General features: G+C 40.3%; 5 protein-coding genes and 1 pseudogene across 11 annotated transcripts; 2 read left to right on the forward strand and 4 right to left on the reverse strand.

Moving 5' to 3' along the window:
• Positions 1–210: 210 nt before the first annotated feature.
• On the forward strand, positions 211–4,814 carry Sans (SAM_USH1G_HARP domain-containing protein Sans). Of its 4 annotated transcripts, none has more exons than XM_089261041.1 (6): positions 211–633; positions 2,441–2,501; positions 2,600–2,743; positions 2,807–3,028; positions 3,356–4,387; positions 4,443–4,814. In XM_089261041.1, exons 2-6 carry the CDS (start codon positions 2,479–2,481, stop codon positions 4,606–4,608), a joined length of 1,587 nt encoding a protein of 528 aa, XP_089117167.1. In that variant the 5' UTR covers positions 211–633; positions 2,441–2,478; the 3' UTR covers positions 4,609–4,814. The 4 variants fall into 4 exon arrangements, with proteins under 4 accessions (XP_089117167.1, XP_089117168.1, XP_017961189.1 ...); XM_089261042.1 differs by having other exon boundaries at positions 211–562; positions 2,433–2,501; XM_018105700.3 differs by having other exon boundaries at positions 211–480; positions 2,433–2,501.
• Positions 632–1,549, reverse strand: LOC149090957 (uncharacterized; annotated as a pseudogene).
• A 326-nt stretch (positions 4,815–5,140) lies between the features above and the next one.
• Mdr49 (Multi drug resistance 49) lies at positions 5,141–14,642 on the reverse strand. Of its 2 annotated transcripts, XM_089261286.1 has the most exons (9): positions 14,623–14,642; positions 10,665–10,830; positions 9,712–9,905; positions 9,399–9,644; positions 9,297–9,333; positions 7,669–9,226; positions 6,907–7,358; positions 6,239–6,847; positions 5,141–6,171 (listed from the first exon to the last, which is right to left on the reverse strand). In XM_089261286.1, exons 2-9 carry the CDS (start codon positions 10,779–10,781, stop codon positions 5,422–5,424), a joined length of 3,963 nt encoding a protein of 1,320 aa, XP_089117412.1. In that variant the 5' UTR covers positions 10,782–10,830; positions 14,623–14,642; the 3' UTR covers positions 5,141–5,421. The 2 variants fall into 2 exon arrangements, with proteins under 2 accessions (XP_089117412.1, XP_017961186.1); XM_018105697.3 differs by lacking the exon at positions 14,623–14,642 and having other exon boundaries at positions 10,665–10,896.
• Positions 14,643–16,278: 1,636 nt separating this feature from the next.
• Positions 16,279–21,940, reverse strand: LOC108654405 (pfs47 receptor). The gene is made up of 2 exons (XM_030384685.2): positions 21,801–21,940; positions 16,279–18,361 (listed from the first exon to the last, which is right to left on the reverse strand). The coding sequence occupies exons 1-2, from the start codon at positions 21,802–21,804 to the stop codon at positions 16,926–16,928; spliced, it is 1,440 nt and encodes a 479-aa protein (XP_030240545.1). The 5' UTR covers positions 21,805–21,940; the 3' UTR covers positions 16,279–16,925.
• Positions 19,394–21,959, reverse strand: LOC108654406 (pfs47 receptor). Of its 2 annotated transcripts, XM_018105703.3 has the most exons (3): positions 21,801–21,940; positions 20,565–20,597; positions 19,394–20,382 (listed from the first exon to the last, which is right to left on the reverse strand). In XM_018105703.3, exons 1-3 carry the CDS (start codon positions 21,802–21,804, stop codon positions 19,526–19,528), a joined length of 894 nt encoding a protein of 297 aa, XP_017961192.1. In that variant the 5' UTR covers positions 21,805–21,940; the 3' UTR covers positions 19,394–19,525. The 2 variants fall into 2 exon arrangements, with proteins under 2 accessions (XP_017961192.1, XP_089117594.1); XM_089261468.1 differs by lacking the exon at positions 20,565–20,597 and having other exon boundaries at positions 21,801–21,959.
• A 993-nt stretch (positions 21,960–22,952) lies between these two features.
• LOC108654407 (pfs47 receptor) lies at positions 22,953–26,759 on the forward strand. 2 transcript variants are annotated; one of them, XM_018105706.3, is made up of 2 exons: positions 22,953–23,262; positions 25,843–26,759. In XM_018105706.3, the coding sequence occupies exons 1-2, from the start codon at positions 23,259–23,261 to the stop codon at positions 26,694–26,696; spliced, it is 858 nt and encodes a 285-aa protein (XP_017961195.1). In that variant the 5' UTR covers positions 22,953–23,258; the 3' UTR covers positions 26,697–26,759. The 2 variants fall into 2 exon arrangements, with proteins under 2 accessions (XP_017961195.1, XP_030240549.1); XM_030384689.2 differs by lacking the exon at positions 22,953–23,262 and adding an exon at positions 23,723–23,886.
• Positions 26,760–27,728: the final 969 nt, after the last annotated feature.

The following is a 27,728-nucleotide window of genomic DNA, read 5'->3' on the forward strand; positions in this document are numbered from 1 at the left end:
ACGTTTTTTCTGCAAAATTGCTGGCCCTAAAATAACTATCGCACGACGTATCGATAACATGGAACATGGCACCAGGGCTGCAGGTGTATCTCAGCACACGAATTTTAGCTGCAATCGATGGGTAAATTAAACCATGATTTGATTACAAATTTCAACGTTTTTAGATATTTGCTTATATTTTATATATTTTTTATTAACCAAATGCAGCACATGTAAAACTTAAGTTAATTGTAAGTGCTTTCGAGCAGTATAATTTTGAAAATTCTAAGCTTTGATTCGGCATGAGGTCTGGCAGCTCCGCACTGTGTGGCGCACTCTCTATGGCAATTGTCGCTCCCGGTTTCAATTCCAATTAGAGTTTCAGTTGCCAAACAACACTCGACGGTAAACGCTTGCCCATTCCGCTGATCGCAAAAGAAAAGCCACGGCTCTTGTTGTTTCAACAACAACAACAACAAAGTGTCAAGCTGTTGGAAAATCGTGTGTGAACTTTGCCAAAAAAAAAACTAAATACAAACGACATTTTTTGTTTGTATACACTTAATGGTCGAGTGCTTTCGTGGTTCGTTTTATTATTTTGGGCATTTCGTAGCCAAGAAATAAGGTTGAGTGAACTTGTTATTGGATATGTGTGTGTACTACACACATACATTCATATGCAAGTAATTTCTTTTGGCCACCTGAATGTACAGCATGATCATCGTATATGTGCATTTCTGTTCGTGTGTGTGTGTGTGTGTGTGTGTGAACTCCAACCGGAACGTGAGCTCGAGCTTTTCCTTTTCACTTCACTGAAAGTGTCATACAATTTTTTTTTAACAACGTGTGAATAGATCTGACAAGAATTTAGCGTTTGAGGTCGATTTCTTTTAAACATATAAGAGAGGGGTTTTTTACGTACATACGTAGGCTTAACTGAATATTAAATAAATAAGAAACTAATGAACTCTAAAGTACTTTCAACATCTTAACTATACATGGTTTTTGCCATTTCAGACATTATTGGTATGTAAATATCGTCAAAATCACCAACATTATGTAGGATCTTTTCGCACTCAATCTGTAACTCGCTCATGCTATATGTTCGTTTCTTGTCTGCATTATTTTTGATATCTAGAAAGTTTACCCAAGTGACTTCACTTTCCATATCCAATTTGCATTGTTGCAGCCAATCCTTGCCAAGGGGCTGTGATTGGGTTTGTAAACGTTGCAAAATAGGTTTCCTTAAGATATTCTTCTTTTTCAATGTCTTCAGTTTGAGCTGGCTCAAATTAGTTTCGTTTTTCCATAGATAGAGATCGGTGGAATCGTATGGTTTATAGAACGGGTTCTTCTCAATGGCTAAACATTTCATTTTCACGTTAGCCAAGTCGTCAGTCGAGTTGAAGTTCAAGTCAAGTTGGTCCAAGCATTGTATTAGCGGTTGATCCATTTCTGCAGATTTGTATTTGGATTGTTTGTACAAAATATATTTATATAGATAGTAAAAGTATTAGATTGTAATTTTTTTGTGCGTGTAATCATTCAAACGAATTGAATATGACATGAAATATTTTCAACAGGCTTACTCTGTTTTCCCAACTTTTTACATTGACATTACAATTTGATTCGCCGAGTTATTCATTTAGCTAGTGTTGATAAATGCTAGGAATTATTTTGAATTTACTAACAGAATTTATATGCATGGAACTTGAATAGTTATCATTCATGTCAAATCCTTATGATTTTACACAAAAAGCAATCATTATGCGAGACTATTCTAAGAAGTTTGGACCTAAAATTCATCTGGCTTTTTGTTTACCATTACACTAAGCTCACGTATGAATGCATTCACCAACAAAACCCAATTTAATCGCCAATTATTCAATATTTTATTCATTATTTGAAAATATAAATTAATCGAAATTGTGTCCTGTCCATTGTTAGTGTTATTTTGTTTTTTGGACAACATAAAATAAAGCTTGTATATAATTTAACGTAATTCAACTTGTTGGCGCCAATGATGCCTTCTGGCTCGTGCTTAAATTCGACTGAGTCTAATCCAACTTGTTGACGATCAAAGGGGGCGACATTTTTTCCTTCTTGAAATTCTTGACCTCTACCCAATTGAGCTCTTCCTCCATTTCTAGCCACGGTTTGGCTTTTAATTTGATTTGCACTTGCTTATTACGCTTAACGAAGTCCTTATTCGTCTCCTTCAATTTTATCTTATTTGCACTCTTATTGCGTTCCTTGCTGTTCACTTTAGTCATTCTGAAGGATATTGAATTTATAATTTTTATTTTATAAGTATAAATAGATATATATATATGTGTGTTTCTACTTAGAGTTGTATTGCATCTGAATAAGTATTAATGTATTCTTCCTTAGCTGGCAAAAATTTCGAGATCGGCCTACTGAGATCGAATATAATTTAGTTTTTATTCAAACAGGTTCGCAGTCTATGGAAATACACAACTATAGATAAGAAGTGGAAAAATGACTTCAGATCGTTTTCACAAGTGAGTAAAGAACATGCAATTAATAATGCTACCTCGTAACATCGTGCGTATCTTATCTGCGCTACAAGCATCATTAATTGTTCTCTGCTTTCGAATAGAGCTGCCAAAGACGGGCTGCTTGATGTGCTGAAGGAGGCAACGCGTAAGGATGCCAATGCCAAGGACGATGATTCAATGACACCCGTCATGTGGGCAGCATTTGAGGGTCGCTTAGATGCGCTGCGCTTACTATGCGGCAGGGGGTAAATAATAAATAATTATGAAAGCAAATACTCCGGCCATATTGTAAAGTAATTCTTCTGCAGCGGCGATCCGGATAAGTGCGATCAATTTGGGAATACAGCGCTTCATTTGGCTGCAGCTAAGGGACATTTGCATTGCGTTGATTTTCTGTATAAATTCGGTGTTAATATATATGCACTGGATATTGACAGACACAGTGCCAAGGATCTGGCAGCCATAAATAATCGCGACGACATTTTGCGTTATTTAGACGCAGCTGCGGCCAGTTTTGAGGCGAATGAAAAGTAAGGCGCGAACATGAACTTGAATAATTAGAGTGTGCTAAAATTTCGAATTTTATGCAAGCAATTAATCGCAATAATTGTTATCGATGGCAAGCAAGGACAGCTAGCAACCATAAGCCCAGCTTGTTTGTAGAGTACCGATTGTTACACTTGAAAATAATCGATAGCAAACAAGGACTGCTAAAGGGCAAATGGTTTGCCAATTTGAGCAAAACTTTTAATAGCAATGCCTGATATCGATAACAAAGACTGTGTTGCGCATTTCAAATATTTAAATCAATTTTAAAACTTGTACTTTATTAATTAATTAAACTATATAATTGACAGAAAAAAGGCAAAAGCTCTCAAGGAAATAGCTGAAAAGGAGTGCGAGAAACGTGTAAAGGAATATATGAAGCGCCAGCAACAACAGCAGCAGAAGCACGAGTACTGCGATCTCAAGCCAAGCAATGCTCAGACATTGGTTAGCAGCAGCAGCAGCAAGTCGAGCAACATGCTGTCCACGCTGAAGCAAAAGATTTGGTCCAGCCAGGGCAATCTGAACAAGACGCCCAGGGAGCAGGCAGCAGCTACAGCACGCACATCCGCTACCAAATTCAGCGATCTGGTGGGCAGTAGCAGCAGCAGCAGCGGCGGGTCAACCATAGCCAGTCGCATGGGCACAGTGCAAAAGAAGCCACAACAACAGCAGCAGCTGCAGCAGCAGCAGGGAAAGTCACAGCACTCCAAATCCTGCCCACATGCTGCGGCGAATGATGGAGGATTCAAGGTGCGCGAGCTGGAGCCGGATGGCAAACGTACAATAACGTCGCTAACAGGGCTACAAAGGGACTCGGAGGTGCTGTATGTGGGCACATTTAGCTCCACGGATGAACAAGATGGCAAGCGTGGCAAGATTGCGGATGTCTTTGAGCTGGATGACGACGAGGTAGGACGTCTGGGCTATAGTACGGCGCTATCGCGCAGCTTCTCACAGCCAGATATACTAGGCGATGCACAGCTATCGCAGGAGTTGAACGAGGAGCTGCAGGTGCTGCAGCGACCTGTTGGCCTTTTCGACCGACCCACCATGCTGGGCAGCATTGCCTTTCGTCGGTCAGTGACGGCGGCGCTGAGTCAACTGCAACTGCAATCGGATGGCATCGATAGCGTCTCCAGCTCAACCATGCGAAATGCAAGCAGCAGCAACAACAACAAAAATAACACCAAAGCGCGTTTGTATCTGAATCTATCCGATGATTCCGATTCCGAGGGCGCCGGCGATGATGTCTACAGCGATGATGAGGATGAGGAACAGGCGTCGGCCAGTGCACTGCAGCGCTTTCTATCTGTGTGGGCACTAGAGGAATATTTGCCTGTGTGCGTATACATATCGTAAATACTCAGTTTATTGTATTTAATTTGTGTATTTCAGTTTTCAGAAACAGGAAATTGATCTGGAGACACTTATGCTGCTGACGGAGGCGGACCTGAAATCGCTTGGCTTGCCACTGGGACCCTTTCGCAAGTTGACCTTTGCTATACAGGAGCGTCGCAATGCCTTGGCTACACCTGGACCACTTGTGGATAGTCGACTATAGGCTGAGACCTCACTATACCAGCATAAGATTTGTTTTTACTTTTAAATTCAAATTTTCTTATGAACAGTATTTATTGATTTTGTTATATATATGAATGCTGTGTATGTTTATGTACCTATATACATACATATATATAAGCACATGTGCATGACGAGCTAAATAAACAGAGATTACAACTGGATATGATGAAAGAGATGAACACAAAACCCCATTACGTTCTCGCTTTTTTTGTTTACATATAAATATATGGAGTGTGGCGAATATTAAATGTATAGTGGACTGAATATTACAATGAAATCTGCATACTTATGTCTCCTATATAGATGAATATTCCCTTAGTTTATTAAGAGTTAGATTGCACAGCTCAGAACGCTCTCTGGATGAATGAGGTGAGTATTGCAAGCCACCATAGACTCCTACTAGTAGTGTGGTGAATATATGCATATCAATGGGGAATATAGCCACCTTGCTCTGCTGCGTATAAACAGCTCATCCTTACCCGCTCTACTTTATCTTAGAGAGGAATTAAATATATTGTTTTACATACATAAATCACTATGCTTTATTAGTATAACGAGTTAGGTTTCAATTGCCTACATTAATATTAATTGCTCTCAGAGCTTGAATTCAAGTGCAACTACAGAAAGGTCATACAAACTACAAAATGAATTGACTTAAAGCTAAACACGATTTGGCACACCTGCTTCGATGAGCTCTCTAGTTAGTTGCCAACTAGTTACCAGGTACGACACCTAGTCTAAAGCATGTTTACTGTCCTAGGCGATAGCTCGATTCCGACAATCACTATCTAGCCTATCCAGCCACCTGCTGCATCATATAGAGGTTCGCATAGATGCCATTCAGTGCCATCAGATGATCGTGTGTGCCCTGTTCGACGACGACTCCACGCTTTAGTACACATATCAGATCGGCATCACGCACTGTGCTCAGGCGATGGGCAATCGTGACACAGGTGCGTCCAGCTCTGGCCTCATCGAGTGCCTGCTGCACCACCTTCTCGCTCTCCAGATCCAGGGCGGATGTCGCCTCGTCCAGTATCAGAATCTTTGGGTTACGCACCAGGGCCCGAGCAATGGCGATGCGTTGCTTCTGGCCACCGGAAAGCTGAGAGGTCTTGCCCACACGCGTTTCATAGCCCATCGGCAGGGAGCTAATGAAATTGTGTATGTTCGCCTTCTTCGATGCCTCGATAATCTCCTGCATGGGCACATCGTCACGGAAATTGTTGCCATAGGCAATATTCTCGGCAATGGTGCGATCGAAGAGCACCGGCTCCTGGGACACCAAACCCAGCTTGGAGCGCAAGGTGTCCAGTGGGAAATCCGTGCTAGGCACACCACTCAGATTGACCGAGCCCGAGACGGGATCATAGTAGCGCAATAGAAGTTGGACACAAGTGGATTTTCCCGAGCCCGATGGACCCACCAGTGCCACCGTGGTGTTCTTCTTAATCGTGAGATTCAGGCCATGCAAAATGGGCGTGTCCTTGCGCGTGGGATACTCAAAGCGAACATTCTCATAGACAATGTCGCCCTCCGATTTCTGGAAAAAGCAGGAAATAAGTTCATTAGAGAAAGACTTTCATTTCGCATAAACATCCGAAACCCACCTCAGCTGTATTATATGGATTAAGTGGTGGATTAGGTTGCTTGGGCGTCTGCTCGAACAGTTTCATCAGGCGTCCCGCGGAGATGATGGCATCGTTGACATTCGGCGCATAGGCCAAGGCCTGACCCAGCATCCAGGAGCCGAAGATCAATGCCTCGGCAACCTTAATGATGTCCTCGTAGGGCAAGCCATCATTGGCAACCAGCAGGCCGCCATAGTAGAGCGAAACGCCATAGGCGAGGAACGGTGCCGTCTGACCCAAGCCAAAGACCAGGCCACGGAAACGCACCTTGCGACGGCAGGCGATATTCACCTGATCAATCTGCCTGACGTAGCGCTCCAGCACCTGCTGCTCCAGGCCCAGGCCGTTGACCGTGCGTATATTGGCAATGGCCTCAACGGCGACCTGTGAGGCCTCCTCAACGGCCGCCTTGGCTGACTGGGCGCTCTTCGCGATAAAGCGGCCCTCGAGGTAAACCGACAGACAGAGCAGGGGCAGGGTGACGGTAGTCAACAGAGTCTGTTGCCAGGAGTAGATGAAACCAATTAGCATGCCCACGGCCAAGGTGACCACCGCCTGCAGCATAATCCCAACACGTGCGCCCGTTGCCTGCAAAACAAGCTCAGAGATGAGTCGCAATTGTTAATCCTTGCCGGAGGCAGACTTACGCCCTGCACATTGGAGCAGTCGCCAGCGAGACGGGCACACAATGCGCCCACGGAATTGCGTTCGTCATCAAAGAAGGCCACCTCCTGGGCGACGATTGTCTTGAAGGCCGTCTTCCTCAGGCGCGTTGTCATCTTGACGCCGGCCGTGGTGAACAGATAGCTCTGCATCATGGTGCCCACGCCGGCCATCAGCCCAATGCCAATGAAAATGTAGGAAATATTGTTGCCCTCGTGTCGCACCAGATCCTCATCGCTGTTGGACAGAATGCCAAAGAAGTCGCCAAAGAACAAGCCCCACAATGGGAATGTGATGCCGTGCATGATGGAGGCAATGCAGCCCCAGACTATGTAACGCCATTCGGGTGCATTCAGCTTCATCAGTTGCATGAATGAGACTTTTGGCTCTTCGGGTTTTGGCTGCTTCTTCTTCTTCTTGCGACGTTGGGAACGACCTGGAATGGGAATATAGAGGGAGATCGATAGGGTGAGATAGGCAGACAGAGAATGAGAGAGAGAGAGAGAGAGAGAGAGAGTGAAAGACAGAGAGAGAGAAAGAGAAAATGACAAATAGAGAGAGAGAGAGAGAGAGAGAGAGAGAGAAGACAAGGGAAGAACAAAAGAAGAACGAGGAAGGAAACGAATATAGAGATACAGAAGGAAAGTTAAAGTGAGAGAGAGATATAAAAGCAGTAAAAGGGTGAGAAATAGACTTTCAAATGATATATGGGATATATTTAAGGTACATCAATTTTTGCAACTTACGTTTGCTGGCTGAGGTAACGCTGAATACGTCATCCTTGCTGCTGTTAACCTCTGCCGCGGCAGCGCCAGTCTCATCGATGTCCTCTTCGTACTCCTCGTCCTCCTCGAGCTCATCGTCATCGTCAGCAACCATGATATCATCCTCCCTGCCCTTGGTCAATGCCAATTTCGCCACACTGCCGGCCGTCTCGTCTGCCCCCTCGGTGGCCTCCTTGCGGCGGGTTATGTTCACCAGATCGTAGTACAAACCACCCCTGTCCATGAGCTCGTCGTGCGTGCCCTGCTCGGCCACCTTGCCATCCTTGACAAACACAATTTTGTCGGCATTAGTCACAGTCGACAGGCGGTGCGCGACAACGAGGGTGGTTGGCCCTTGGCTGGCCAGCTCCAGTGCGTCCTGTACACGTTTCTCGGAGGTGGGGTCCAGCGCGGATGTCGCCTCGTCCAGCAGCAGAATCTTCGGATTGCGCACCAGCGCACGGGCAATGGCAATGCGTTGCTTCTGTCCGCCAGACATTTGGGCGCCACGTTCACCCACCTGGGTGTCGTAGCCCTTGGGCAGCTTGGTGATGAACTCGTGGCAATTGGCATTGCGTGCCGCACGTTCGATGTCCGACTGGGTGGCCAGTGGATTGCCAAAGCGTATGTTCTCCCCAATTGTGGTGGCAAACAGCACCGGCTCCTGGCCGACAACGCCAATCTGGGAGCGCAGCCAGCCCACGTTCAGGCTGCGCAAATCGCGTCCATCCAGCAGCACCTGACCCTGTTCCGGGTCGTAGAAACGTTGCATTAGTTGAATGACTGTGCTCTTGCCACAGCCCGAGGCGCCCACAAAAGCAACCGTTTGCCCCGGCTCCACGTCCACCGTCAAGCCCTTGAGTATCTCGACATCCGGCCGGGACGGATAGCGAAAGTGTATATCCTCAAACCGCAGACGACCTGTTATGCCCTCCGGCTTCAAGCCGGACTCATCCAATGGATCGATTTCGGACTTGCGATCAATGATCCTAAAGAGATTCCGTGCAGCGCCAAAAGCAACAGCGAACGAATCCACATGTGGCGAGGAGAAACCCAAATTCTGGGCGCCCATTATGACGGCAAAGAGGACGATGACCAGAACTGCGGGCGTATACTGACGGTCCTCCTTGCCGCGATCGTCCAGGATCAAGTTGACGCCGTACCAAACGGCAAGGGCTATGCAGCAGTAGATGATGAGCCACATCACACCCGCCCCAATGCCCGAGTAGAGACCCTTCTTGCGACCCGTGGCTTCAGCGGGTATCAAAAGCTTCGAGAAGCGTTCATTCTCCTTGCGCTCTCCACTAAAGGCGAAGACGGTGCGAATGCCACTGAACACCTCCTCGGCGACTGTGCCGGCATCCGAATAGGCTTTCAATTCCTTTTCAGCCAGGGAGCTCTGGATCTTGGCCACCATGGCCGTGGCCAGTATAATGAAAGGACTGCAGGTGAGCACCACCAGCGTCAGCTTCCAGCCATAGATGAACGAGGCCACAATGCCCATGACAAAGGTCATGAAGAGGAAGGTAACAATGGCAACCTGGAGGAGCAGTGGAAGAGAGAAGTTAGCAAAGGATCTCGGGAAGTCTTGAATCCACTTTCATACACACCTTTTCGCCGATGCCCTCCTTGACCTTATCCAAATCTCTGCGAAGCGTAAAAGAGACTTGTTAATATTTGAATGCCCCATCACCAAGTAGCTGCCCACTTACTCCGTCATTTTGCTGGCGAAATTTGTGCCCGATGTGGTATCATACCAGGACATATCCTGCCGCAGGATGGCCTCCAGGAAGAGCTTGCGTATGCGATTGATTTGATTGAGTGCCACACGATTCGATATATCAATGGCAATGAGCATGAGCACCAGCAGTACGACTGAGCCCACCAAGCTCGCTATGCCAAAGGCAACCGAATCATCGATGATCGCCTGCCTATTCTCTTCATCGCTCGCATTGGTGCTGCATAGGGAAATGAAACTCTATTACAAATATTCTTAACTATGCTATACTATATAATAGTACTCACAGTCGCTTGCCGCCCCCGAAGAGCGCCAGTATGAATGTAGGCGATGAGGTGCCCTCGACCACGGCGCGATCAATGAGCAGAGATGTGAATTCTCCATAGATCACAATGAAATAGGGTATAAGAATGGAAGCTAGCGTGGCCACAATCATGCTAAAAACTATGAGAAAACGCTCCACAACGGTTGAGTAGCGAAACTGTGAAAGAAATGTGCAAAATTTTAGTAAATAATTTAATAAAAAAAGAGATAGATGGATAGTTTATATCAATAATATAAACAGGGAAATCTTATCAATGAAAGCTGATGCACATCATTTAATTAATATTGACAAATACTTGGCCGTTTAATGGTGATAGGGTAAATGATCATTATAACAATCCTTATCATGATGAACATCATTATTAAAATTATCATTTAATGATCATTCAGTGATTCAAAGATCACAGTAATTATTAACCATAAAGGGCATATTTATTCTAATTACGAACACCCCATAATCATCATCCATGTGTTCATTATTATCACTGTGATTATTATTGTAATTTGAATGATTTGCTAATTAAGCTCTTTATTGACTAGATAGAGTATTTACATAAGACAAACGGACAGACGGGCCAATAGGCGTAGGCATTGCGAATAATAAACAAAATAGTCAACTAACAAATACCCTAGAATCTTCTACAATACAAATTCTCTACTTTTACACATTGAATGGGAATCTACTGCATAAAACATGATCTTTCACAGCTGCCTTAGCCGTCTGATTATACACTATATCTAAAATATACATAAATCTTACAGGTGAAAAAGATTTAATTGCTGAATGCAGTCAGATTACAATTCCAGTTGTAATAAACTGATGGAGCGTTGTATAAATTTAACTAAATGTGGCAATTAGTAATGCAGAGCCATAATTCTGATGTAATGTTCGGTGCTAATTTGTTCATGCACTTACCAGATCGAAGAAACTGTACTTTTTATCCGTATCCGTTGTGGCATCACCTTTCGCTTTCTCCACACGAAAATCGCCCAGATCTGGCAACGTTGTGTCGCGTTTCTTCAATGCGGGCATTCTGAGATCCTTTGATTGTACTTTCGTTTCGAATATTTGATATTATGAGCTGTGAAATGGATTTCGAAACTTAATTCATGGCTCGAAGTCACATTTTCAATTGAGATCGCGTTTGATTGTTGCGCGCCTTTTATTGCACTCAAAAAAAAAAGCACTCACACAATAATTAAGTTTTTATATACGAATATTGAAGAGACAGAGATAGAGAGAGAGAGAGAAAGAGAGATCGAAATTGGCATATTTCCCAAGACAATTTAAACGAAATGTGTTGAAAAACTGTTGCAACTGGATCAATTGATCAATTGAGAAATTGATAAACTGCTGATTGAACACTTGCAGCAAATTGAGACTGGAAAAGCATCCATAAATTAATAAATTACAAACAATTCGAAAGTGAGATATGAAACAGAAAACAAAGCGATCAATAGTACGCAAAACTAAACGTAAAAAAAACGTGACTCTGGGCTGTAGTCGACTGCATGATACTCGCTCATGGTGGCTTTAACTGAATCGATCCATAGTCTAGAATTAGATCTAAGAGCCTAAATGTTGGATCGCTTTAGTCATTCTACTCTATAGACATATTTCCAGTTATATCAAGTTCAAGTTTAATTGAGTCTATGAAGGAGATATTCATATTGTGGTTTCTATTTGTTCCAGATAAGCTCTGCACAACCTAGGCATATTCATCTATAGAAAGTTTAGTTGAGCTATTGAGTAGGTCAAGATTATAGCTAAACAATTTCGTAGTAAGCAATTGTCAATTTTTTTTTCCAGGTTTTAGTTCGACAACAAAATTCGTTTCTACCCGGAAAATTGTAAAATATATTTGCTTTATGGCCATTCACCTCATTGAGCTATAAGTATTAGCTATAAATAGATAGGACTATGTGATATACGAATATACATATATCCATATCTAATCTCAAACAATAATTGATTTTTTAATGAGCCCAATATAGTTATATACTATTCTACATGTGTCTATGCCAAGGCTTCCGTAAAATCTTAATACTCTATAAGAAGTGGATGTAAACTTTATGATTATATACATATATGCAGAAGCAATTTTGTCAGACAGAATATTCCATCAAGCCAATAAACTCTGCTCGCTTCGCAAACAAGCACGACAAAACAAACCAATTGAAGCGTAATCTTTACTAGCACTTAGATCCCAGCAATTACCAATATATGGGCAATACATATACTGTATAATATATATATATATATAATCTTTTTCATTTTTTGTGTATACTCAATATGCTAATGATAAGAGTCAAATAGATTATATTCAATTTGGAACAATTAATAATGTGAATGAATCTACAATTATTTTTTTTTTTTTTAATTTTAGGTGAGAAATAGTGAACTAATTTCAGAGAACAATCGGCTATTATAAATTTGATATATACCAAAATTATAAGCATATATAAATTGTTCAGACTAAATATTGAAATCCTGAAACTTATCTGTATATATGTACATATAAAATTATTTCTAATTCTCTTCGTGTTATTAGAATGGAACTTTGTCCTTATCTTTAATAGGTATATATGTTTATATGATTTATGAATATATAAATTCATGAATATATGATATATGAATATATTGTATGATTTATAAATATATATTCATAAATATTTGACACATATATTCACGAATTCATATATTCCAATATGCATTAATTTCCGCCTTTAAAAAATACTTACAAACTCAATAACTCAAAAATTTCAATATATGTATAATTCTCTTATTTTAATTATGTTTTCGAAATGGACTTTACACAATTTTTAATCGAATGCAAAATATTACATGCATATAAAAATTTCAAAAATTCTTATTGTGTTGCACAATCTGTATAAACACTTTTTGGCTGAACAATTACCTATATATAGAGTAGTATAGCATATATATTCACGATTTCTGTATGCTAATGTTAAGCATTAAATTCTTGTCTTCCTTTTTTTTTTGATTTCGATTTAAAATTCTTGTTATATTTTTATATTTAATGGGCTTTACAAGCTGGGCTCGCGGGCTCACGATGCGATTGCTGAGTCTTTTTGGAGGCAGCCGGTAGCAAATGCTTTTGCATCTCGACAGCACGCGATCGAAATTGGAACTGCTGAAACCAGTAAGAAGGCGCCTGCGACGAGGCCTCGGTTACCAGAGTGTCGTCATAAAGTCGTATATGAATACACACACACACACACACGCGCGCGACAACTCGGATCGTTAAGCATAAAGGCAAAGGCAAAGGCAAACACTTGCTATAAGAACCTGACGCGACGATCGTAAAACGGTTTATAATCGGAAAAAAAGAGTCGCCAATTAAATTAGACGAGAGCAAAAATAAAATACGAAAGACAAAAAGAAAAACAATGAGTTGACGAATATAAAACAACAACAAAACTGATAAAAAACAATCATTTTACCATCTGCTCGGTATAAACAAATCTGAATGATAGCAAACAGCACACGTTAGTTGCTTTCGCCTTATCGTTCAGTTACGCCTCTCGTGCGACCACGCCTACCCTCGTCGTTGACATGCGAACTATTGCGGCACCAGACTAACCGCCTCTAGATGGTGACTGTGCGCAAAATTCTTGGAGCTCGAATCCAGTTTGTTTTTTTTGTTTTCCATTTTTTGCTGCAAATATATTTCCCGTGTTTCGGCCTGCATTACGTATACAGATCACGCAGCATGCAAAGAAAGCGGGAATTACCTCGGCTAAGATAAATTCCCCTTTTCTGTGTTCCTTGTGAGATTCGTCAGCATATAGATAATTATACGGAGCCGATCTTAAGTGGTCTTTTATATGCAACGCACTGCGAACTGTAGTTCATATGCCAGGAATCAATTAAAGAGACGAGCCTTGACCCTTGATATATATACATACATACATATATCAAATACTCATCTAATATAATGTTGCAATGAACTATAATAAATGTATATAAGAACTTCTTATATATTGATTGATTGGGGAGCCATTGAAATAGCTAAACTTAATGGAACTAGGAGGAACCTTTTAATTATATAAGTAAAATATGTTATTTTATATTGATTTGGAGATTGGATATAATACACTAACCAATATGAACTAGTTCGCAAGCCATTTGTTCAACTCTATATGCAATCTATACTTAGCTTAACTTCGCCTTCATGATAAAAAGTTGTGGAACCGGTTCAGCATTGCAGTTTCACATGTGGTTTTCGGAAGACAAGAACTACCCAAAAGAAGGCAAAATAAAACTAAACACAACTATTATTACACCTATATAAATATTTTATATAAATATATAAAACTTTTAGTAGGCCTCAACACAGAAACAAACAAAATAAAATAATAACCAAAAGACTGGTTCGCTGAAACTAGTTCATGCGTGCGCAAATAGGAATTTTTGCGAGTAGCGGAACAAAAATTATGACGGCAATCAGACACTTATTAAAAAGGGTACACTGCTCAACACGAATATGGAATGAAAGAGAGACCAATTAAATGAAGCAAAATCAAAAGTTATTTACAGTAATTAACTCTACCAAATTTATTTTGTATGCAAATATTTAATAGTATTGAATTTTAACTTCATACAAAAAATAAATAATTTGTGTATAAAAGTCTAGAGCGTACAATGTTATGTAATTCACTCATAACTCAATTTTGTAGTAGATTATGTGGAGCAGTCGGTGGTATCTGTTATCTGTTACGAGCACAATACCTTTATGAGACGAATAATATAATTTATAAACATTATAAAACACGAGCAAAAACAATAACAAATATCAAGGTTATCAAAGTATTTCAGCCAAACGAGCGAATATCTGTGTTAGGTTAGTTACCGTAATTTTTTATAGATTGGTGAAACACTTAACAGCTCTTCTAGAATAATACTGAATTGTGAAATATTCTTTTGCCACCGAATGCTTGCCCAAAGGCTAGGGAACTGAGCTCGAGTCTAGTTAAGGCCATGATATTTATACTCGGGCGAGAATCGCGATTTGGGATTTACCTGGGAAATACCACGCGCTGAGCAAGCGATCTGTATGACGTTTCTAAATTGACTTGGTCATGTCAGAATCGTAGCTGTTGTGCGTAGGTAAACAACCATGCATGTGCATATATTTAGATAGGTTAAGGTAAACAATTTTAATGAGTGTATATATGTAGTTAATAAGGTTAGTTCCTTAATATAAGAATACATTGTAATAGATACATAGATACCTATCTATGTATACATAGATACATAGATACATAGATACATAGATACATAGATACATAGATACATAGATACATAGATACATAGATACATAGATACATAGATACATAGATACATAGATACATAGATACATAGATACATAGATACATAGATACATAGATACATAGATACATAGATACATAGATACATAGATACATAGATACATAGATACATAGATACATAGATACATAGATACATAGATACATAGATACATAGATACATAGATACATAGATACATAGATACATAGATACATAGATACATAGATACATAGATACATAGATACATAGATACATAGATACATAGATACATAGATACATAGATACATAGATACATAGATACATAGATACATAGATACATAGATACATAGATACATAGATACATAGATACATAGATACATAGATACATAGATACATAGATACATAGATACATGGATACATGGATACATAGATACACATATACATAGATACATAGATACATAGATACATAGATACATAGATACATAGATACATAGATACATAAATACATAGATACATAGATACATAGATACATAGATACATAGATACATAGATACATAGATACATAGATACATGGATACATGGATACATAGATACACATATACATAGATACATAGATACATAGATACATAAATACATAGATACATAGATACATAGATGCATAGATACATAGATACATAGATACATAGATACACATATACATAGATACATATTCGCAAATAGATCAGATACAAGGATTTTGATATACAGAGGCTAATGGAAGCATCTCTTTCCAGGTAAACATAGTAATTACCTTCAATCTAGACGTGATTCCGAATCCGAATGTTAAATAGAGCTAGGCAAGGCATTTTAATTATTCTTATCCGATATTAGTCAGATTTTAATTGGCATCATTTTGGGTAATATTCATAAGAAGCACGTGCGGGAATTGGATTAATCAGCTGAGATACCAACTGTGGGATTTTTTGCTTTAAAATAAACCTTATGTCTGGCACTAGGTTAAGATAAATGAGAAGGGAAGTACGAATTTCGCACTATATAAAAACACGCAAAGAGGTCGGTAAACTCCAACTGTTAGCTAAGCCGAGGCTGAAGTTGCTTATTATTACAGTTTTATGAGCTAAATATAGGAAGTACGTCTTTTACGACCGTGCATGGTATAGTTATAAAAAAGAAGAAAAATAAAAACTTGAGAAAAACATGGAACGTTGAAAACGTTTCAGAAGTTTCCCATTCAAAATAAATATGTTTATTTCTTTATAGATTGTATATGAATATAAATATGTATGTACAATAGTAAGATGTTTATAGAGTAGTATATGTATATAGATATATGCAATTGAAACTGTATAGTTAGGTACAATCGTTCTTTGGAGTTAGCTGCCTGGCAATATATGGAGGGATTTACAATTTGTAATACTTTACTTTCGTTTTATAGTAATAAAACAAATTTTGTAATAGATTTTAGAGTTATATACAAGCAATTTATAGAAACATCTAATATATGTATATGTATTTTAGATAGTTTTACGTAAAGATGTGTGTTTTAGATATGTTTGGACATGTTTATAGCTCTGTTTTATAAAGAAAATATTATTATCTTATAGATCCCATTAGAGTATAGAGCACTTCAAGAAAAAATTAGATTGTATTCTGATTTTACCTATTAGAATAAGAGAGCTCTGTTCTTTACTCATCTCTTCTTTAGTCTTTACTAATTGAAATGAGTTAATATTGGTTTAAAATTGAAATATGTATATGTATGTCTCTTTGGATCCCATTATTATCAATGTTCTCTCTCTGTCTCTCTTCGAGGTAGCTTGAGAATGTATATTTGGATGACTTTCTCCTTCTCCTCCTCCTGCCCGCAACTCAATAGCTCAGATTGATGGCCTGCTGACGATGATAGATGTCGCTGCGTACGAGTATCTCGTATCTGGTGATGCGCACCTCCTGCCCGCCGAACGGGATGTGCAGACAGCGATGCGATTGCTGTATCTTGCCCGGCGTCAGGCTGCCGCAGTAGTGGGCGCGGCCAATGTACAGAGGCTCGCCATTGAAGGCGCGGCCCGCCTCCACAGCGCCGGCCGCGATGCTGCCATCGTAGCCGGGCACCCAATGGTATTTCGCCTGGCCGATGAGCACCTCGTACCGGGACTCGACCAGCTCCCGGCCGGCATGTGTGATGTAGGCGCAGCCACGGCTCGGCGCCGCTTTGCCCGGTATATGGGAGCCATCGTAGTAGGCGCGACAGACGAGCAGCGGTGCCATGTCGGTATCGTGGCCGCCATAGACGGCATCTGGTGGCGTATAGCCGGGACTGGCGGCCATCCACAGGTCATAGCCGGTCGTGGCAGCTGGTGCGCACACGGCGGGCGTGTAGCTGGAGCAGCTGGGCGCATACGGATCCACGCTCATGGGCGGCTTATATGTCTCTGCGGGCACAATGGTGGCCGCGTGGTGGGTGCTGGGTGGTGCGACGGCAGCGGGCGTATAGGAAGGTGGCATGCCGTATGGCTTGGCCGGAATGGGCACTGGCACAGCCAGCGGTCGCTTGTACTCCGGCAGGATGCTGGGCGTTGGTGGTGCCATGGCCGGTACCGCTGGCGGTGGTGGTGGTGGTGGTGCTGCTGCTGTTGCTGGATACGGTACTGTGCTGTGCGAGGGCATCGGCATGGGCGTATACTGTGGCGGTCTGTCGTGCAGAGAGAAGGCCGACGTGTCAAAGTCCGGCGGATAGGGATACGGCTTGCGTGCCACTGGCGGCTTAGCCAGCACCACTGGTGGTGGTGGTGGCGGCGGCGGTGTCAGTGGACACTTCTCGGCCAACTCCAATGCATCCGGTGGCGGCGGCAGCTGCCAGCCAGGCGTGGCGCCTCGCTCCTCTATCAGTATCTCATACGAATCCAAACGTCGCTCCGCACCGCGATAGGCTATGAAGAGCGCGCGATGCACTGAGGATATTTTGCCGATGATCAGGTGACCCTCGTAGTGCCCACGGCCAATGTACACCGGCTGCTCGAGGCTGGTGCGACCGCACAGCACCGCCGTCTCGGGTATCACGTGATCGTAGCACTTGACCCACACCAGATTCTCGCCGCACAGTATTTCGAATATGTCCTTGGGCAGGGCCTCGCCCCGTTGCGACACATAGCCGATCTGCTTCGACGGCATCACCTTGCAGACGAGCATGTCGCCCTCGTGCTCCGCCCGGCCCACATAGATCATGGCGCCGTCCTCATCGTTGCCGCCCACAATGGCGTTTGGCGGTATCGACGAATAGGCCGACGATTGAACCCATTTGTAGACTGAAAGGAGAGTGAAATGAAATGATTAATTTATAGAAATAATAATCAAAATATATATAATAATATTCATACACAAGTATCATAGATTAAAATCTATTTAGGTTAAAAGTTCCTTGAGTTCTTTGTAGCAGAACTTTGTATTTGTATAGATTTCTTAGTTTTCTGTTCATCTTTTGTATGTTTAAGTAATACAATCCTTTACCATCACTAGAACTAACGTAACTTCATCAACATTATCATCATAGCTCATCATCATCATCATTGTTTATCTTTATAAACAATAGCATCATTGCCCTTATCTTCTTCATCATCTTCCTCATTATTATCGTCAGCATTATCAGCTTTATCAACAATTATTATCACCTTAATCATTAGTTTTATCTTCATTAATCTCTTCACTTTTAGCACTTTCGTTGTCATTTTCCTCATTATTATCAAAAAGCTCTCACATTTACATGTATCCATATACATTTACTCTTCTATTCTATTCTATTCTATTCTATTCTACTCTATTCTATTATATTATATTCTTGAATATACGTAATGATTCGTTCTTAATCTAACTTAAATATAAACACTAAATCTGAATAATATATAATTGCTGACTCAACTACCGACAAAGGTTTTACTTGCTTTCTCATATTAGAACTACGCAAATGAAAGTCCATTTATAGTATTATGTAGAATATATTCTAAAGAAAAGATAGAAGATAAAGAACTCTAAAATAATATATTTATATATAAACTTTACAGAAATATACATATATGAGAATTCGATATATGACACGCCTAATCGAAGTTCTACGACTCATGTAGACCCAATTGATTGATTGTCTGGAAAGCTATTGGACTGTATAGCAGACTTAGCTTCAGAAACATTTTCAAATAGCTCCAACTTGGGTTTTTACATATTCAAATGCCCAACAGATAAGTGAAATGATATATGGGTATATATAATCAGTATAGCAAAGGTCAATAGAGAGCTTATATATAGAGAATATATATATAGTAAAGTAAAATTCGTATATGTAAAATGTGTTATATAAGCAGTCGCACTCTTTATTAAATTATACAAGTTATACAAAATGTGGAATAAACAGAAGTACGACCTAAAGTCTATAAAAATGATTAGAAAACTCAAATAGATATAGCCGTATATATCGCCTATTGCCTGCATAGCACCTCATACGAATCGATTCGTATTTCACGTCCGCCATAGGGTATGTAGAGGCAGCGCTGTCGCGAGGAGATCAGACCCGGTGTCAGGCTGCCCTGGTAGTGTCCGCGGCCATAGTAGATGGGTTCGCCGTTGCGTGCGCGTCCGGTGCTAACGGCATTCGGTGGTATGCAGTGTGGACTCCTGATCCATGAGTAACCGTAGCCGGTGAGCACCTCGTAGGTGGGCTTCTGGAACTCGTAGCCGCCAAAGCAGACGTAGGCGGTGCCCTTGCTGGGCACTACCTTGGCGGGCAGCATCTCGCCCTCGTGCATGGCGCGACCCGCATAGATGGGCGTACGGTCCGAGTCGTGGCCGGCAATGACAGCGCCCGGTGGCGTATAGCTAGCTGAGGCCGGCACCCAGACATCCTGCGGCTGGTGGATGAGCACCTCGTAGGTGTTGATGCGCACCTCCTGGCCGCCGAACGGTATGTAGAGGCAGCCGTGCGACGGATGCACCTTGCCCACGCACAACGAGTTCGCGTAGTGGCCGCGGCCCACATAGAGTGGCTCGCCGGTGCGGGTAGTGCCGCTCCTCACCGCATTCGGTGGCACACCGCCGCTGGCGCTGCCCACCCAGGCGAAGCCCTGGCCGACGAGCACCTCGTAGTGGGTCTTCTTGTGTTCGGTGCCGCCGTAGGCGACATAGGCGCAACCTTTGCTCGGTATGACCTTGGCGGGCAGGTTCTCGCCCTCGTGGAACGAGCGGCCCACATAGATGGGCGTGCCATCGGCGTCGTGGCCACCAACGACAGCGTACGGAGGCAGTGCGGCATATGGAGTCGAGTGCACCCACGTGTGTTCTGCAACGGATGGAGGGAGGTGTGTATTAGCCGTATCCAATGATAAGCGTAGATAAGATATAGCATTGATAACGCAGTGCAAAAGGTAGTCAAACGGAAAGCTTTATTCAATTTTGGAATTTCGAGTTGTTATATTTCTTTTTTTTTCGTTTTCGGATTGAACACTTCTTGCACTCGCCTACCAATTGTCACAACTGCTCCTGGCTGTACGGCACCTAAAAAACAAGTGCCGCCGATAGGGAGAGAGAGAGAGAGAGGGAAGAGAGAGAGAGACAAATCAAGAACTTGTCCATAAGCCACTTACACTGGTCTCTAGCTATGAGCTTATATCAAGAGCTTAACTTGACTCTATATCGATCTTTACTTATTGAACATATATCTAAGTATATATATATATTTATCGATTAGGTCTACATAGTGTCACTAACCCGTGGTAGTAGTGATAGTATCCTACCTTATACCTGTTATAGATATCAGCTATATATATTTTGTCTTTAATCGTATATAGTGTATGTACATATGTACAGATATATATGTATATACCTGATCGAATTTTTATCGAAACATACATTCATATTTATATTTTATGTACAGTCGACTCTCGAAACTCGAGGGACTCTTAAAATATTACGAATTATTGAATGCTTGAAATATTAAATGGTCTGAAATTTTTGAAAGAAAATAAATAAAACTTTGGATTATCCAGGGATATTTTACATCTTCGCAAGGTATGTTCAAATTAAGAATTCCTTGAAAAGAACGGTTCGAAGCACATTGCTGCTGCTCAGACTCTTCACTAATTTTTTTAGGAAGAAAAAGTGTCAGATATGCTCTTTGTAAGTTATCCAATGAGGCTCTTACTACCTTAACTGACACCTCTGCCATAGGCCCTGATGTATCGACTTTATCTTCATCGTTGCTCTATTCATACACGTATCTGTCATAGTCTTTAGTTAATCATATGCACACATATCGAATATAGTCGTACATTTAGTCAATATATCGTATAGAATATATATCGAACTACACTTTACATATATCACCAATAGATATAGAACATAAACTATCAAATAAATATATCATAATGTACTTTATTCTATATCATATATTGATATCTAAAAAATTGATGTATCATTGATGTAGCTATACATTTTTAATAGATATCGAAGTTTAGTATTCATCGAATATTTATCGAACTCTAAATATTCTTGAGTATTTGGCACAATTTCAGTTTCCGTATTCTCCAAGAAATCGCCTATATATACATATATGTATATTTAAATATATTTCTCGAATATATCAAGTTTACATCACTTTTAATATTATTAACCGAAATGAGTTTTTCCCACAACATATATGTATTACATACATCTAACTTATTTTTATGATCGTTTATTCATCGTCTGTTCATAACATACCCATGATTCACTTTTCCAATTGATAGGCGTTTGTCTTCGATTATTTATATCTATATTACTATTTATATATGTAAATATATATATATCTCAGTTGTATATTCGCTTGGTTCCACTGGACGCAACCGTCGAGTCCGCAGTATGTTCTAGTACTAACACTCGCAGCGGGCGTAGCAAAAGGTTTTGTAGTTTTTATCAGCTGAAACCTGGCCGCTCCACTCGCCTAGGCCTTTAATCGATGAGCTTTTTCGCACAGTGCATTCAGCGTGTTATTGACAGCAACTGAATCTTATCACTGGCCATAGTTGGGGGACTTACGGCACTTGTTTATCGTTTCCAATATAAAAAGCAAAAGCTCTTTCCAGTCTGTTCTGACTCATTTAACTGATAAGGACTTTATTTTATTTTTATTTTTGTTTTTTTTTTTTTCTCAACACTCATACACATATTTATAGATATCTTCTGATTTGTTTGTGAACAGGTGTTAGAGTCATTAATTTTGAAATATCTACAGTAAATAGCTGTCGAAATAATTATGACTAGTTTGTTTAAACTAAATGCTGAGTAAGCGAAGACCATGGGGTCCTTTGGACCTTCTGAGAAATCGCTAGAAAATTCACATTTAACTTTTTACTCTGCTCGATTTGTACTTTTTCCTAATCTATATATAATGCATTCTGCCTTTGCTATAAAATTCTTTGGAGCCACTCTTCGATTTATGGCACATCACATTATCATAGTATAAATAAATATATGTAGGTATATATACATTTATGACTGCTTGGAATTGTTTCTTTGAGTGTTATAGCCGCCATAATCAATATTTGTATGTCTACATATATGTACATGTATATAACTATAGATGATGGCGCCTGATCTTAAGACCTCAATGCTTTGATTTCCGAAAGAATTTTGGAAAGGATCGATTCTGCGAACGTCCTAGAAGTTTTTAATAATTTTAAAAGTTTAAAAACTGAATATATAATTATATAAATCATATAAATAAAAATCAAAAGTATTTAAAAATTAATAGATTAAATAGAAAAATAGAAATAGATAATATTATACCCAATAATCTTTTTTACTATATTTAAAAATATTTTCTGAATTATCAACGATTCTATTTATAGGCATAGCAAGCGGGGTTACTGCTGTTCAAATTAAAATTAAATTCTGGGTGAGTCAGGTGCTATGAGTCGAGAGCGAAGTCAAAGTCAAACCAGATGCTATTATTAAAGGGCTAAGAACAGAAGCAAAAACTCAAACAGAAACAGCTGTGGCTTTCGGTTCCATAAAGTTGCGAAAGTGCGGGCGAGCGTAATATTCATTGCACTTTCTTCCAATAAAATAGCTGTTTCTAGGGAGCTCAGTGCTTAAAAGCAACAATTTTAATGTGAGAGCTCGCATTTGAAGTACAGTTCCCCAGGCGAGAGCAGAGAAAGCGAAAAGCGGATATCGAAAATGGGTGAGCGATACGTTCGAAATTCGTCTTAAATACCAAGTTCAAGACGATTTTAGATTGTTTTTTTTTTATAGTCCAGGTAAATAGAAAACCTTTTATAAGCATTGATAAGAGGTAATCAGGCGATCGCTCAAAAGATAAGGGTGGCATAAAATTAAGTAAACCAGATAAAAATCCATTTATTTATTGATTACGCCAAGTATAAAACACGTCTAGAGAGACATACATATTTCGAGAATTTCTTTTGCGAGTTGTTTTTGCCATGATGACGAATAGCCTAGCCCTTCTTCATGTATGTATATATGTAAGAGTATGTATATATGTATATATATTTATCAGTCAGTCGGAAATGTTTACTCGGAAAAAGTGTCCCAAGCAACGAGTGGTTATCTTATCGTAGTCGCTTAACAACTGGGCCCAGTTGAAGAAGAAGTAGAAAAAACAGTCAACTGTTTTTTTCCTCTTTTCATTTTGTTCTGTCACTGATAAGGAAAAGTCCGTACTTTATAACACAAGTGCCAGCTGGAACATCCAGTCAGTCTATACAGTAACTGCGTAGAGAACGTTACGGACATATCGAATCGAGATCGATAGATCTAGAACCTACACATACACTAAGCAAAATGGGTAAGGACTTGAGCAGAGGATTACAATCACATGAACTAAATTAAATGGATTATACCAGTGCGAATATATATGTATATATTTATATTGAGTTCAATCTTAAAAGTTTTCAAGTAAAAACAGTGTCTTATAAAAATATGACTAACTATAAAGTATTTAACCAAAACAGTAACTGTTATACATGCAAGTTTTTCAAAGTGAAAGTTAAAACTTAAAACTGTTATATTTGTGTCAATCTCCTAAGCTTTACATTCAGTATAACAGCTAAAACAGCTCATATAACATTTTCCGTATAGCATCTCTGTTTTTATTAATCTCTCAAAACTATAATATAACAAATCATTCATAATAGCACTGACTGTTATACGAATATCGAAATCCTATACATTTTTACCAGTAATCAGGTGAAAGTACAGCTCTATAAACATACATACGTATGCTCACTTATCATCATGGCCACCAACTGTTATACTGATAACAAACCGTTCTATTTTTGCCTACCTAAGTACAGTTCGATATGTACAATTGTAGTTGTAGTCGTATATCAAAATTGATATATGACTATATGACTGTATTGACAGTGAAAATCCGCATAACTTAAAAATGAACTTAAGAGCTTAAATTTCAAAAGGCAACCGATGAATAATTCTCACGATTTTCAGCATATACTTCATGTGGGTCTTAACTCACACGACCGAGGTGTCATAGCTATGATGGTAACCTAGATACACGTCATCCCACAATCATACAATTACTAAGAAATATAATCATATCGAGGCACTTGTTCTAATTGAAAAAAAAAAAAAAGATTCATTTTTATGATAGAAGTTTACTTAGAACGTGGTTCACATATGAGTGTATGAAACATGAGAGGGCATATAAATCTAGCTGAGAATATAAGAACTATAAGAAAACTATAACTATAAGTTTATATGAGATATATAGGCAGTATAAGAACTATAAGAAATATAAGTTTATATGAGATATATAGGCAGCAGCACCTATACATATATACGTGAGTCGCATTTAATCAATAATATCCACTAAGGCTTTCACATAATATACGATTATAGTCAGCTTTACCGGCAAATAGACATTTATACGCTACTTGAATATAACTCTTATATGATAAGCATATGCGGCAATTATACATACATACATATACATATGTATATAGATATGTATATATTATTTACTCACTATCAGAATGTACTCGAAATTGGCTTTGAATCGGATTTTATCTTGCATTTGAACAAACTCCAGCAACACTTTATCAAATAGATTGCAGTATAACTGAACTAACATAGTCTATATTAGGTTTCTATTAACTAACTGAATTAACATAGTCTATATTAGGTTTCTATTAAACATTTTTTTTCAATTTGGCATCCATAAGAATTTATTCCACATAGAAATATTCACTGAGACTGAGCTTGACTCCTATTTCTTATGCTATGCCAGAATTCAACAAGACTTGAATGATCTTATACATATATATAGTATATGTATAAGAGTGGAGCTGTAAGCTGACACTTATACGGCCAGTGAGGTCCATACAACTCTTATATGATGCAAAGATCTGGAAATATGCTGGAATTCACTCAACGTTCCAGCTTACTCTTATATGAGTTCATATAAGTCGTGTATAAGTATACGGAATAGAGAGCTTTTATGCTGGCAGAGACTTATACGAATACACAAAGAGAGAGAAGAGAATACTTTGGCAAATTAACATATGTATATGCTGACACATTGAGCTTTATAAGTATATGCACTTATACACAGGCACAATGACCTATGTATATGTATATGCACTCAATCCAATATATAATAATACATATACAACTCTTATATTAAAAGATATGCATGCCATATTAAACTTTGTAAAATAGAGAGTAGATATTACCCTCCATCTCTCGCTTATACATACATATATTAATAAATTCCACCTTTTTCTAGAACACACCTGGATTGCCTGCAATGTTTACGAAGCTCTGCCGCCATTCGCCATCGCCGCTGGCCACGACTCCGACCAGGATCCCATCTATGTGGGCCGCGCCTATCACAACGGCGACATGCTGCCCGCCAAGGTGATTCCCAACAAGCACCAGGCCTACGTGGCCTGGGGCGGCGAGGAGATCTGCAAGCACGACTACGAGATTCTAACGGGCCATCATTACTGCTGGATCCCAGCCAGCAACGGGGAGGTGCCGCCTCATGCCCTGCGCGTCGGCCAGACCTCGGACGGTGAGCCGCTGTACGTGGGTCGCGGCTACTTCCAGGGCAGCCTGACGCCCGGCAAGGTGCATCCCTCCCACGGCTGCCTGTACATTCCATATGGCGGCGCCGAGCACAGGCTGGAGGCATACGAGGTGCTCGTCCAGCCCGAGACCTGGGTCAGTTCGTCCGGCAGCAATATTGTGCCCGGCACCATTGTGGCCGGCCATGACGTCGATGGCGATCCCATCTATGTGGGCCGCGCCTACCACGAGGGCGATCTGCTGCCCGCCAAGGTGATACCGAACAAGGGCTGCGCCTATGTGCCATACGGTGGACAGGAGCACGTGAAATACGACTTTGAGCTGCTCGCCGGCTACGGCTATGGCTGGGTGCCCGACTCCTTTGGCAATGTGCCCAGCGGCGCCGTCGTCTGTGGACGCACCAGCGATGGCGAGCCCTTGTACATCGGCCGTGGCCACTACAATGGCAGTTTCACACCCGGCAAAATCCATCAGTCTCATCGCTGCCTTTACATTCCGTTCGGTGGACAGGAGGTGCGCCTCGATAACTACGAAGTGCTCGTTCGCTCCTAGACTGATTCCGAACTCCAAGAAAAGAATAAACTGCAAAATTCATCAAGTTTTTATAAAAGCATATTTTTGATAGTTAAATTATTTGTCATCAAATTTATTAAATCTATTATATGAAATCACTCAAAATAAATTAAAATTATAAATACTATAACTTTGATATTTGAAAGCCATTTTCATAGCTCTATATATAACAAATCTACCCAAAAGTATGCAAGAGAAAGTCTCGACAGCTAAACTTTTATATACGCTCAAAACTTGAATGACATTAGCCAAAAGTCTACACTCATTAGTACAAATTACTCACATAACTGTGCACTCAATGACGTCGTGGAATGAGATTTGCATAACAGTTAACTCAGATACGTATACAATACATAGGAATTGTTCTCATTGACCACATAAATAACTTTTATTTCCCCTCTCAGTTTCGCGTTCACATTTCTTACACACATTTATGCATTTTACATGCACACGATTGAGCGCATTTTTAAGCTCTCTGCTGTCTGCTGAGCTTTTCACGCTCACCAGTTGTAGACTGTTGTAGAGTTGCCATGTCTCATGACTCTTCGTGTACGAAGCTCTCCACACGCTACGATTACGACACAGCAACGCTCACAACGCATTGGTCGCTTCTTAGTGGCGTACGGCGATTGGTGCGCTGCACGAATGTGCCGACGTTTTGATTGGCTGTCGGTCACTGCAGCACGACTCAGCAGGGCGTGCTCGTTGGCACAGACTCGAGGCATCTCTCGATTGGATTGGAACCTACGGGTACAGTAATTATGAAATTTTAATTAGTAACGTGTTTCTTTTTTCTCTGTATCTTCAGTTCATAGCTTGTTTAGGGCTCTGGTTTAAGTTGTTTGTGTTATTAGACGGCAAAACCAGGTTTTTGTGAGTGAAACCAAATATTCTTCAAATGTTGTAAATGCCGTCGCTTTGACAACAACCATTGGAAGTGGCTGAAACGCTGAGCGAAAGATTATGATATGATTTATTTATGGTAGTTGAAGTTCTATTGACCTAACAGGC

The sequence above is a fragment of the Drosophila navojoa genome, chromosome 5, assembly GCF_054131105.1.
Source record: "Drosophila navojoa isolate 15081-1374.11 chromosome 5, UAZ_NAV_1.0, whole genome shotgun sequence".
NCBI classification, from domain to species: domain Eukaryota; kingdom Metazoa; phylum Arthropoda; class Insecta; order Diptera; family Drosophilidae; genus Drosophila; species Drosophila navojoa.

What these genes read in the sequence shown, in the direction of transcription:
- LOC108654406 (XM_018105703.3), bottom strand. An exon ending in AGGAGCAGTTGTGACAATTG is followed by an intron (nt 20,383 to 20,564) that starts GTAGGCGAGTGC and finishes CATCCGTTGCAG; the next exon opens with AACACACGTGGGTGCACTCG.
- Mdr49 (XM_089261286.1), bottom strand. Translation starts at nt 10,781, where the DNA reads ATGCCCGCATTGAAGAAACGCGACACAACGTTGCCAGATCTGGGCGAT. An exon ending in AGGAGGGCATCGGCGAAAAG is followed by an intron (nt 9,227 to 9,296) that starts GTGTGTATGAAA and finishes CTGCTCCTCCAG; the next exon opens with GTTGCCATTGTTACCTTCCT. An exon ending in ATCCATATAATACAGCTGAG is followed by an intron (nt 6,172 to 6,238) that starts GTGGGTTTCGGA and finishes TGCTTTTTCCAG; the next exon opens with AAATCGGAGGGCGACATTGT.
- Sans (XM_089261041.1), top strand. Translation starts at nt 2,479, where the DNA reads ATGACTTCAGATCGTTTTCACAA. An exon ending in ACTTCAGATCGTTTTCACAA is followed by an intron (nt 2,502 to 2,599) that starts GTGAGTAAAGAA and finishes GCTTTCGAATAG; the next exon opens with AGCTGCCAAAGACGGGCTGC. An exon ending in AGTTTTGAGGCGAATGAAAA is followed by an intron (nt 3,029 to 3,355) that starts GTAAGGCGCGAA and finishes TATAATTGACAG; the next exon opens with AAAAAAGGCAAAAGCTCTCA.